Raw genomic sequence first — 13,637 nt, 5'->3', positions numbered from 1 at the left:
GGGGTCAGCTCCAAAAGAATGAGAAATTCCAAAGACATCAAATTAACCTTAAAGAAATTGCTTAATCATAGAATAGGATCAAGTTCTACACCAGATTCCTCTAAGTCTAGTTTTTGTTTTTCTTGCTACTCTAGGAAGTAAGGCCAGTTTTAGTGACTTCCTTATGAAGACATGGGAGGAGGGGTGAAGACAGAAATGAAGAGCTTGGTTAGGATGATGAAGGCCCAACCAGGGTGGGGAGTATAGATGGTAAGACTTAGGTACCTTCAGATGCAAAGGAAAGTATGTACACGAAAGGCTTCCTAGGGACACTGATTCTTTAATAAGATTAACAACTATTAATCAGTCATTTCAAGGTACATAAACTTTAACCAGCCTTATGCTATCTTAATATCTTGAGTCAGACATTCCTTTATGCTATCACTTTCTTTTTTCAATAAATTTCCCTACTAAGAAAGAAAATTTTTATTTGGCATTTTTCTCAGGAGCTATTTACTTTGTAGCAAGCTTAAAATAAAATTTTGACTTCTCATAATAAAATTTTCTAAAGAGGTGCTTACAGAACAAGAACAATTCTATTTGCTGAGAAGGCTGCAAGACAAAATAACAATGGCAAGGAGTTTGGGTATGTATGTAGTTCTACCTGTTTTTATTTCATTTTCGTGTGGAAACTCATTAAGGAAACTCACAGACTCGTTATATATGTAAATAATTATGTGCATTCTAGATAAATAATTACGTGCATTCTAGATAAATAATTACAGCATTAATTGGTACATGGTTACACTGATAACCATGGTTTGAACTTTCCTTAAGAATTTGATCGGATAACAAAGAATAGTAATATAATAAAATTTATTACGCCAATAATAGTTCTAAGTACTTTACATGAATGAACTCATTTAATGTTACTATTATTTTCCTCATTTTAGAAATTAGAAAACTGAGGAACAGAGAATTTAAAAAACTTACTCACGGTCCTAAAACTATTATGTGGCAGAGTAAAGATTTCAACTTGCTGTGTCTACAGAGCTCATGACTATAACCATTTTGCTGTGCTGTTTTAACAGCATTACCTTTGTAATACTTATGAAAATCATGAATTGTCACAAACTGATTCATTTGGACACTACAGGCAATGGTAGCAAATAAGTCCATCCAGAGTTTCAGAACTGTGTTACTGTTTATGCAGATATTATGTATGCTACGTTTACTATATACAGTTCCCAGAATATTAGAGTTGTTAATTGAGTATTAATATTTAAAATTATATTATTATACAGAATGAACATTATTTTAGATAATCAGAGAGTACTAATCCATTCTGAATAAGATTTCTAATAAAAGTTTTACACAGTTATACCATAAACACTCCATTTTTGTTTTCCTTACATTGTGGAACTCTTTAACCTAACACCTAAAAATGGAGTTTTAGTTTGGCTATAATGAAAAATGTGTTGCTTCAAAGAAAGATCTGAGTGTAGTAGTTTTTAAGAATCTTAAAATAGGGTTAGTTTGACTACAATTATTTCCTTTTATTTTTTACAATTATTAGTTTGAAAATACTGAAATTCATAAATTGTTAAATTTACTATGGAATGAAAATCAGGCAAATTCAACTGGCAAAAAACACATAAATTTTATCTTTAAAGAAGAATATGGCCTATCATGAAATAAAATTGAAATAAAGAAGTTTTAAAATTAATCAGTGTGAGATTACATTTTCAAACTTTTTATTTTCTCTCTCTTTTTTCAAAACTATTTTTGCTTTATAGGTTGTGTTTAAAAATCCTTCATTCTAGCATATGGAGAAAGCTGGGGTTTGAAATTTTAAGTTTTGTGAGATATAGGCTCATAGCTTTCTACATTTCCTAATATGTGAAATAATAATGTTGATATAAAAAATATAGTCAGAAAGTTAAGTAAAATAAACCCAAAAAAGGTTAATATTAGTTGCCTGCAGAAGACCCCTTGGAAAGAGGGCTGCCTTCTATACCAAGAGAAGGCAGAATGAAGATAGCTAGAGCCTAATCACTACCACTTACATTAATGTGCCTTAATAAAAAACTGAAATTCAGTAGGGTAGATCACATGACATGCAGAAGTTTGGATCCCAAATTGGGGATTTGCCAGTCTGCCCCAGTATTGTCATGTATCCTCCTGATTACCTAACATGAGCTTTCTGGTGTACCTCTGATAATGTGGTGTATACACAGTATGTCATTTAGCAGATATTTTTTGAGTGCCCATTGTGTGTTAGGCACTGGGTTAGGTGCTTCCTACACAGGAAGTCTTAATCTTTACATGGTCTGATCTTCATTATCCAAATTTTCCATTATTCCCCAACACTCATTATTACTTAAGGAAGACTGGTCTCCTTTCTGTTGACCTGCAAACCAAGTTCCTTCTTACTTCCATATTACCTAGATTTCTCCTCCTTACCCACCCCGCTTGCCTTCAAGATTTCTTCACGAATACTTTCATGGGATTCATGTCTCCATAAATCTTGCTTCTTATTTCTACAACTTGTAGCATCTGTATGCATGATTCTGCATTTTACTTCTGTAGCTAAGTTTTAAGCTTTTAAGTAGGGATTGTGTGTTATAGATCTTTGTGTTTTAACAAAAAGATCACAGTATACAGAGTTAGATTTTTCTGGATCTGCCAGATACAAGCTTTGAAGCCTATTTGTTATCTGCATGGCAAATATTAGGTAAAAATACTATATATGTGTGTGTGTATATATATATATATATATATATATACACCAATTAGTTCTTTAACTTTCATCATTATCTATAACAATGCTGAAGATATTAGACACACTGAATTTCTTAACTAAGGAACTATGAATATCCTTGATTGCCTCATGAAACTTAATAATTCAGGACTTCTGTTTTCTAGCATGGCATGATCTCTGAAAAGTTAAAATATGCAAACACAACATGTGTCATGTAAACGTTACCTGTGACATTGCAAGTGAATAATATAGACCCTGTTTTGCCATTAATTCAGCATGTGTCCCTTTTTCCACCACCATCCCATCTTTTATGGTCGCAATCATATCTGCACTTCGAATAGTGGAAAGCCGGTGAGCTATTACAATTGTAGTCCGACCTTTGCTTGCCTATAAAGCAATAAGCATAGAAAATGAATGTTAGTAGGAATAATAAACTCGGAATATTCAGGAAAACTTCTTATACTATTATTTAAGTATAAAAGAATCTTACCTTTGGATATAGAAATTTGAAAACTTTAACTGATTTGGAAGGCCAATAGAAATTAAAATTAAAAAGCAGGAAGTTAGATTCCAAATTGTTGAATTTATAAAACCATAGTAGGGCTTCCCTGGTAGCTCAGTGTTAAAGAATCCATCTGCCAATACAGGAGACATGGCTTCGATCCCTGGTCTGGGAAGATCCCACATGCTGCAGAGTGACTAAACCTGTGCTCCACAACTTTTGAGCCTGTGTTCTAGGGCCCGTGAGTCACAACTACTGAACCTTCGCACCCTAGAGCCCATGATCCGCAAGAAAAGAGGCCACCACAGTGAGAGCCTATGCACTGCAACTAGCCTCTACTCACTGCAGCTGCTCGCACAGGAAAGAAAACCCAGTGCAGCCCAAAATAAGTAAATAAATACTTTAAAAAAACACCGACACAGTATCTTAGAGCTGAAAAGAAATCTAAAGACTAGTTAATCTGAGCCACCTAACAACTGCCTGGCTATCAGTAACGAAAAGTGACTAATTATTTCTTATTTCTAAAATGAAAGTACAGATTCAAGATAATGTATGTTTTTAACTTTTTAACAAGTATTATATACATACAGAAAAACGCAGCACAGCAAATATAGCTAAAATTATATAATAAATTTATATGTAGTGTAATCTATAAAAATATTGAATCACTATGTTGTACAACTGAAACTGTATAATATTGTAAGTCAAGTATATGTCAGTAAATTTTTCTTTAATGGTTAAAATGGTAAATTTAATGTCATGTATATTTCACCAGGGTTTCTTCTTGTCATGACCTCAATAACATTCTAATAATCAGATTGTAATTATTATTCAAGGCATCTAAACTTGTATCACAGTTAATCCACATCTTCTGTCACACAGATTAGATACAATAGTTATTACTGCCCTCAGCAGGCCTAACTATGTTTTAGATCTTTTTAAAAAATAATATTAGATAATATGACTGGCACCAAATTGCCCTTGATTTTTTAGTGTGAAAGCAGATCTTCACACTGCATGAATAGCTAAGCAAGCAATAAACTAGGAATGGAGCCCACTGTTTCAATTAAAACTCACAATACAGTTCAGTTCAGTCGCTCAGTCATGTCCAACTCTTCACAACCCCATGAATCGCAGCACGCCAGGCCTCCCTGTCCATCACCAACTCTTGGAGTTCACCCAGACTCGTGTCCATCGAGTCGGTGATGCCATCCAGCCATCTCATCCTCTGTCTTCCCCTTCTCCTCCTGCCCCCAATCCCTCCCAGCTTCAGGGTCTTTTCCAATGAGTCAACTCTTTGCATGAGGTGGCCAGAGTACTGGAGTTTCAGCCTCAGCATCAGTCCTTCCAATGAACACCCAGGACCGGTCTCCCTTAGGATGGACTGGTTGGATGTCCTTGCAGTCCAAGGGACTCTCAAGAGTCTTCTCCAACACCACAGTTCAAAAGCATCAATTCTTCAGCGTTCAGCTTTCTTCACAGTCCAACTCTCACATCCATACCTGACCACTGGAAAAACCATAGCCTTGACTAGATGGACCTTGGTTGGTAAAGTAATGTCTCTGCTTTTTAATATGCTGTCTATGTTGGTCATAACTTTCCTTCCAAGTGTCTTTTAATTTCATGGCTGCAATCAGCATCTGCAGGGATTTTGGAGCCCCCCAAAATAAAGTCTTACACTGTTTCCTCTGTTTCCCCATCTGTTTCCCATGAAGTGATGGGACTAGATGCCATGATCTTAGTTTTCTGAATGTTGAACTTTAAGCCAACATTTTCACTCTCCTCTTTCACTTTCACAATACAGTTACTCTGACATATATATTGATGGACATAATGTTGTTTAGTTGCTAAGTTGTGTCTGACTCTTCTGTGACCCCGGGGACTGTAGCCTGCTAGGCTCCCCTGTCCATGGGATATTCGAGGTAACAATACTGGAGTGGGTTGCCAGTTCCTTCTCTAGGAGATTTTGCTGACCTGGGGATCAAACCCATGTCTCCTGCATTAGCAGGCGGATTCTTTACCACTGAGCCACATGGGAAGTCCAACTTACTGTATTACATGCTAATTAAGTACAAATGGTAAACAATCTCATGTATAGATTATAAAATATACCATACTTATAAAGGAAAGTTTAATTTTCAATAATTTCTTCATCATTTGTGTTCTCTGGAGTCACAGTTCCTAGGTGTCAGTCTTTTTTCTGCCCTTTTTGGGTCTGCGATCTTAGACTAGTTTCTTCATTTATTAAATGGGGGAAATTATGCTACCTATATTTTAGTGTTATTGTGCAGATTAATATTCTTGGTGAAATGAAGTGAAAGTGAAAGTTGCTCAGTTGTGGAAGTATACTAATGCAAGTTTTTTTTTACTATATGAGAGGTACCAATATTCTTGGTACCATGCCTCAAAGATGGAAAGTTTGCAGTAAATAATAGCTTTTATACTATTAACTGTTTTCAGGCTGCAGACCCTTGACTATTTATTGAGGGCAAGCCCAATGTAGTAACAGCATGGGGTTTATAACACATGCATAAGTGTACAACACATGTATATTATTATTGTGCATGCTCAGTTGCCCCAGTCATGTCTGACTCTTTGTGACCTCACGGACTGCAGCCCAGTAGGCTCCTGTGTCCTTGGAATTTTCCTGGCAACAATACTGGAGTGGGTTGCCATTTCCTACATCAAGGTATCTTCCCAACCCACGTCTCTTGCATCTCTTGCTAGAAAATAATAATAATAATAGCTTGAAGGCCAGAAAGGGAGGAATGGAAGTAAGTTTTTTACTATACATGAGGTGATGTAATGTAATTTGAGGGTAGATGGTGAAAAGTTAAAGGTATATACTGTAAACCCTAAACCTGTCACTGAAATAAAAGAGTTATAGCTAATATACTTACAAAAGAGATAAATTGGAATCACAGAAAGTATTCAGTTAATCCATGTAAAGGGAGAACATGAGGAAAACAGAAACAAGTGCAGAAGAAAACAGAAACAAGAATAGAAAAAACAGCAAAGATTATCTATTTAAATCGGGTGGTTTAGTCATATCCGATTAAGTCTTATCCAACTCTTGTGACCCCACGGACTGTATTCTGCCAGGCTCCTCTGTTCATGGTGTTTTCCATGCAAGAATCCTGGAGTGGTTTGCCATTTCCTTCTCCAGGGGATCTAATAATCACAGTAAATGTAAATAGTCTAAATGCCCCAATTAAAAGTCAAAGAGTGTCAGACTGAGCACAAAACCAAGACCCAACTGTATGCCAACTACAGGAAGCACATTTTTAAAATCAAGACACAAATAAGCCTAAAGGATAGAAAAAGACATACCATGCTAACCCTAAGTAAAAGAAAGCTGGAGTGGACTGTATTGTCAGTATCAGACAAAGAAAACTAAGGAGCAAAGGATGTAACCAGAGTAAAGGAGTATATTCCATAATGATAGAGGGATCAATTAGTCAAGAAGACCTGGCAGTCCTGAATGTTTACGTATATCACAACAGAGTTTCAAAATACATGACACCAAAATGGACACAATTGCAAGGACAAGTCCAATCCACAATGAAAGATGGATAATTCAATAACTCTCCCTCAATAATTTATAAAACAAGTACACAGACTATCTGTAAGGATAAAGAAGACTTGAATAACACTATGAACCAGTTTCCCATAATCAGTATTCATAGAACATTTGATCAACAACAGCAAATGCATATTATTTCCAAGTTTACGTAGAATATTTACCAGGACAGTCCATATTCTGTGTCATAAAACATCTTAATAAATTGAAAATATTCAAGTCATACAAAGTATGTTCTCTGGCCACAATAATATAAAATTAAAATTTAATATAGAAAGAGCTCTGGAAACTCCCTAAATACTTGGAAACCAAATGACATTTCTGAAGTAAATGACCTCAGAGTCAACCTAAGAAAAAAAAAAGGGAAGAGAAGTTAAACTCAAAGTAAGCAGAAGAAAGGAAATAATAAAGATCCAAGCAGAAAAAAATTAAATATAAAGGAGGAAAATAAGCCAAAAAGAAAGACATCAGTATAAGAGAGACCAAAGATACAACCATACATATATGGAAAAACTGATTTTCCACAAAGATGTGAAGGCAATTCAGTGGAGAAATAAGCAGTCTTTTCAACAAATATTGCTGGAACAGTTGAAAGTTCATGTGCAAAGAAAATAAAACAAACCAAAAATAAAACAAACTTCAAACCATACATGGCACCATGTATAGAAATTAACTCAAAATTGATCATATAAAAACTAAAACCTTAATACTTCTTGAAAAAAAAGTAGGGAAATAATATTTTCAATTTGAATTTGGCTAAAAATTTCTTAAGTAGAACACCAAAAGCTTGATTTATAAAGGGAAAAATGATAAACTAAACTTCTTCAGAATCAAAGGCTTCTGTTCTTTGGACGATACCAAGAGGATGAAAAGACAAGTCTCAGATTAAAGAAATATTATCCAGTTATCTGATAAAATCCTTATATTCAGAATGTAAAGAATGTATAAAGAAGTCTCAAAACTCAATGACAAGAAATCAAATGACCAATCAGAAAATGGTATAACATGTGAATGGAAACTTTAAAAAAGAAGATATATGATTCATGCTGATGTATTGCAGAAGCTATCACAATATTGCAATTATTTTCCAGCTAAAAAAAATATATAATTAAAAAAAGAAGAGATATGGCTGTTCAAAAAGCACATAAAAATGCTCAACATCATTCAGTCAGTTCAGTTCAGTTCAGTCGCTCAGTCGTGTCCGACTCTCCGCGACCCCATGAATCACAGCACGCCAGGCCTCCCTGTCCATCACCAACTCCCGGAGTACACTCAAACTCATGTCCACAGAGTCAGTGATGCCATCCAGCCATCTCATTCTCCGTCGTCCCCTTCTCCTCCCGCCCCCAACCTTTCCCAGCATCAGAGTCTTTTCCAGTGAGTCAACTCGTCGCATGAGGTGGCCAAAGTATTGCAGTTTCAGCTTTAGCATCAGTCCCTCCAATGAACATCCAGGATTGATCTCCTTTAGAATGGACTGGTTGGATCTCCTTGCAGTATAAGGGACTCTCAAGAGTCTTCTCCAACACCACAGTTCAAAAGCATCGATTCTTCGGCGATCAGCTTTCTTCACAGTCCAACTCAACATCATTAGTCATCAGTAAAACTCAGATTAAAATAAAAATAAAGCACCACTAAACAGTTCTAAAATTAATATGCCTGGATATACCAAGTGTTGGCAAGTATGTGGAATAGCAGGAGTTCTCATATAGCTGATAAATATCTTTTACTATTGTGATTATGTAACTATTATTTGTTTTAATTCCATTGTATCATGATTGGCCAACAGAAAATAATAGAATTCTATACCACTAAAACTAACATTTAATACGAAAGCCTATAATGATTTTAAAAAATCCAGATGCACATTACAATTATCTTGGAATTTTTTGAAAAATGCAAATGCCTGAGCATTGTTTCTTTTTCCAGATCTCCAGGTATGATCCTAATGAGCATCCACGTTTAAAAACAACTGGATTATATTAATCTTTTATTTTTATCTGGTTTGTTTCACTTTTACTATTTCATATTCATTGCTTGAATTTCATTTAGTTTATGTTTTCCAGTTTTTCCATCTTTTCTTTGTTGTTCTTTCTCAAGTCTTTATCAAGTATAGTAGAAAAGCTTTTGTATACACACACATGTATATAAATACTATGCATAATATATATTTTAGAAAACATGAATTTTTGCTTAGCTAAAGAATTTATGACGTTATCACTTGTTATACTAAGTACAAACAGAATGTTAGATTTCTAATTTATATTCACTCAAAACTTTGATATAGTTCCATTTATTCTGGCATCTAGTATGACTGCTGAATGAGGCTAGAAACTTCTAATCTGATTCTGAAAATATAAAGAAATACTATGTTGTAAAAAAACCAAACAGAAATTAGCATGTGATACAGTAATACTAACTAAAGTACAGGTTTTGTTCAAATTTCACAAAATTTTATGCTGATGTCCATTAATTGTTTTCATACCTTATTCAAGATTCCACATTGCATTTAGTTGCACTGAGCAGCTTCAGCTGCATGTGACTAATTCTAAGTTCTCTTTTCATTTTTATTCTGTTACAAATATTTTCTAATTTTCCTTGTTATGGCTCCTTAGATATTGAAAGTGGGTATTTAATTTCCAAATACATGGGGGTTTTAAAGCATCCTCAATATTAATTTCTCATTTAAATACTTTCTTCCCTGCAACTGCCCTCTTTGTTTTTTCAGTCTTTTAACTTTATCGCACTAAAGAGCCTCTTGATGAAAGTGAAAGAGGAGAGTGAAAAAGTTGGCTTAAAGCTCAACATTCAGAAAACTAAGATCATGGCATCTCGTCCATCACTTCATGCCAAATAGATGGGGAAACAGTGGAAACAGTGGCACATTTTATTTTTGGGGGCTCCAAAATCACTGCAGATGGTGACTGCAGCCATGAAATTAAAAGATGCTTACTCCTTGGAAGGAAAGTTATTACCAACCTAGATAGCATATTAAAAAGTAGAGATATTACTTTGCCAACAAAGGTCCGTCTGGTCAAGGCTATGGTTTTTCCAGTGGTCATGTATGGATGTGAGAGTTGGACTATAAAGAAAGCTGAGCACTGAAGAACTGATGCTTCTGAACTGTGGTGTTGGAGAAGACTTTTGAGGGTCCTTTGGACTGCAAGGAGATCCAACCAGTCCATCCTAAAGATAGTCCTGAGTGTTCATTGGAAGGATTGATGTTGAAACTGAAACTCCAATACTTTGACCACCTGATGCAAAGAACTGACACATTGGAAAAGACCCTGATGCTCAGAAAGATTGAAGGCGGGAGGAGAAGGGTACAACAGAGGATGAGATAGTTGGATGGCATCATCGACACAATGGACATGAGTTTGGGTAAACTCTGGGAGTTGGTGATGGACAGGGAGGCCTGGCGTGCTGTGATTCATGGGGTCGCAAAGAGTAGGACATGACTGAGCGACTGAACTGAGCTGAATTTTATTGAGGCTTTCAATGGCTAAGTCAAAGATCTGTCTTGGTAAATGACACATTGCACTTGAAAATATGTGGGTTATTTTCAAATATTTTTTGACATTGCTTTCTAACATAATTCCACAGTGATAAGAGAATAGACTATCATTTCAATATCTTTAGGCCATACATTTTTTGCATCTTGTTTTATATCCCTGGATATGTTCCAGGGTCTCCTGGTTTATAGTTTATGGGAAGTTGAATAGAATTTGTATCCTGCTGTTGTGTGAAAACTGTATAAGTCTTAATAATGGTGAGTTGGTTCATAGTGCTTTTCCTTCTACTTTTCTGTCTATTTATTCTATTAATTTTTGAGAGTTTGATATTGAAACAACCAATAAAAATCTTAATTTATCTACTTAAAAATAATTGTAATATATAGTGGAACTATATGTAACTTTGTTCTGCTGTCTCCAAGTCTACTGTAAATGCGTTATCATATTTTCCTAACAAAAAAACAAAAAGGAAAGAAAAAAAAAGGTATCTATGAAAAGAAAAGAACACAAAAGGAAAATAGTTTGGCACTTAATGAAAAACTTAAACATACTCCTACTATAAGATTCACCCATTCAAATTTCAGGTATTTACCTAAGAGAAACAAAAGTGTATGCCCACAGAAAAAAATGACATATGGATGTTCAGAGCTGCCTTATCCGTTAATATTCAAAACCTGCAAACAAACCAAATAACTCAAATGGGCATCAATACCAATAACTCAAACTGTGTTATATCTATATAATGGAACACCATCCACCAATAAAAAAGGAACCAATAAATTCCACCACATGGTTGAGTCTCAAAACAATTACAGTGAGTGAAAGAAGCCAGAAAAGAATACATACTATAAAGCTCTAGAAAATACAAACTACTCTACAGTGGCAATAAACAAATCAGTGGCTGTCAAGAGTCAAAGAAGGTTAGAGGGGTTGGGATGGAGGGATTACAAAAAGCATGTGAAAATATTTGGGAGTGACTGGTTGACAAATTTGATTATGGTGATGGTTTCATAGGTGTACATATGTGTCCAAACTTTTCCAAATGTATACTTTAGTATGTGCAGCTATTGTAAGTCAAAAAGCTATTAAGAAAAAGAAAGTCAAACAAAAGAAGCATGTTTACAGCACCCCAGGTGGCCATTCTTGAAATTCTGCAAAATTCCCCAATGAGACAGACATTTTAATGATATTATGCAAATATAATGAAAAAGTGAACTGAGTAGCAACTAACTGCATTGTAGGTAGGAAGATTTCTTTTTCTTAACTTCAGCAAAGTCTGATAATGGACATTGTGAGTTTCTATGGATGGTATTTATGTAACATACTCTGTAGTAGAAGAGAGGTCTAAGTACTACAATGCTTAGTGCCTCCTTCATTTTTCATATTGCCAAATACATAGATTTTTTATTAAACTAATGAGTGGATAATATTTAGGTAATGCATTTTTATTGTTTGCTTTCTTTTTCTCAGTCTTTTATTTACTTTTATGTGGTAATTCTGTGAAGAAAGCTGATCGCCGAAGAATTGATGCTTTTGAACTGTGGTGCTGGAGAAGACTCTTGAGAGTCCCTTGGACTGCAAGGAGATCCAACCAGTCCATTCTAAAGGAGATCAATCCTGGGTGTTCATTGGAAGGACTGATGCTAAAGCTGAAACTCCAATACTTTGGCCACCTCATGCAACGAGTTGACTCACTGGAAAAGAGTCTGATGCCGGGAGGGATTGGAGGTGGGAGGAGACGGGGACGACAGAGAATGAGATGGCTGGATGGCATCACCGACTCGATGGACATGAGTTTGAGTGTACTCCGGGAGTTGGTGATGGACAGGGAGGCCTGGCGTACTGTGATTCATGGGGTCGCAAAGAGTCGGACACGACTGAGCGACTGAACTGAACTGAAACCTTCCTTACATGGAAGCATCCTTATGAATGGTATAAAAGATTAGTAAAAAATGTAATGAGACTTTTTTAGGTTCTTTACATAAACTTTTAATTTTAGAATAGTTTTAGACTTACAGAAAATTTGCAAAGGTAGTACAGTATCCATGTACCTGCACATAGTATACTCCAGTATCATCATCTGATATTTCTATAGGGCATGTGTCACAACTAATAAACTAATATAAACTATGTTATTTTTAACTAGACTCCAAATTTTATTCAGATTTCCTTAATTTTTACTTACTATCCTTTTTTTCTGTTCCAGGATATCACATTGCATTTAATCATCATGACTCCTTAAGATCCTCTTGACTGTGACAATTTTTCAGATTGTTCTTACTTTTGATGAACTTGACAGTTTTGAGGAATATCTGTCACATACTTGGTAGAAGGGCCCTCAGTTTGGGTATGTCTCATGTGTCTAGTTTTCAGGGGCAAGGTATTCAGCCTATACTGATTTCACTTCTGTCATTCAAACTTGGAGATCCTAGACTTAACAACAGTGCCTTAAAAGAGAACGTTAATAATGTTGTTAAGTGGATATGATTTAGAACTATCACCACAAAGGCGAAAACACCCAGATGCACCCAGGCTTCTGCTCTTTATTGCCCCCATTTATTCAATTGCTTTTCAGTGAGGTTACAAATGTTATTTCCTAAAAGCAACAGAGCTCAAACCTTATTGATAAAGCTATGTTATCAATTAGTTCAGTGATTTTCACAGTACTATTAAATATTTCTTAAACAAATTAATATGTATGAAATTTAATTAAAAAGATTAAAGGGCAAATATAACACCTCATGTTCAAAGGAGAATGTGGGGAGAGAGAATGTAAAAGTCAAACAATTTAGAGATTGCAACTAGAAGAGGTCTGAAAATGGTATGCAGCCTCTTGAGACACAGTCAGAATCACAAGGTTTCCTTATGCAGGTTTGTCTAGTCCTTCTCTTCTTCAAAGAGGGACTCAGGCATTTTTACACACATATATTCTTGTATTTCTTCATATGTTAGGCATTACATATGGTGTGGGTGGACTTAATCTGAGAAAGTTCATACTGTTATCTGCCACCTGAAAACTGACACTAAGAGATAACAATTTCTGCACTGATGTTCCCCAGTAGGAATGACCTGAGCTTACACATTTGTATCATCTTTACTCTGCCAGAATCCTGATCTGAATGACAAACATTTGATTAAAGTATATATTATGTTGGGGCTTGCCAGGTGGCACAGTGGTAAAGAATCCACCTGCCAATGCAGGAGACTTGAGTTCCATCCATGGAACAGGAAGATCCCCTGGAGTAGGAAATGGCAACCTGCTCTAGTACTGTTGCCTGGGAAATCCCATGGACAGAGGATCCT

General features: G+C 35.5%; 1 protein-coding gene across 1 annotated transcript in view; it reads right to left on the bottom strand.

Moving 5' to 3' along the window:
* ABCB5 (ATP binding cassette subfamily B member 5) overlaps window positions 1–13,637 on the bottom strand; it is a 128,796-nt gene that overhangs the window by 64,658 nt on the left and 50,501 nt on the right. Inside the window, exon 14 of the mRNA XM_055420559.2 lies at window positions 2,966–3,127. Coding sequence (XP_055276534.2) covers window positions 2,966–3,127 — 162 coding nt within the window. The remainder of the gene's footprint in view (window positions 1–2,965; window positions 3,128–13,637) is intronic.

The sequence above is a fragment of the Moschus berezovskii genome, chromosome 3, assembly GCF_049115385.1.
Source record: "Moschus berezovskii isolate FMDL1 chromosome 3, NW_MosBer_1.0, whole genome shotgun sequence".
Classification (NCBI taxonomy): Eukaryota; Metazoa; Chordata; class Mammalia; order Artiodactyla; family Moschidae; genus Moschus; species Moschus berezovskii.
Note: the sequence above shows the minus strand (reverse complement) of the source record. Positions and strands in the feature narration are given on the sequence as shown.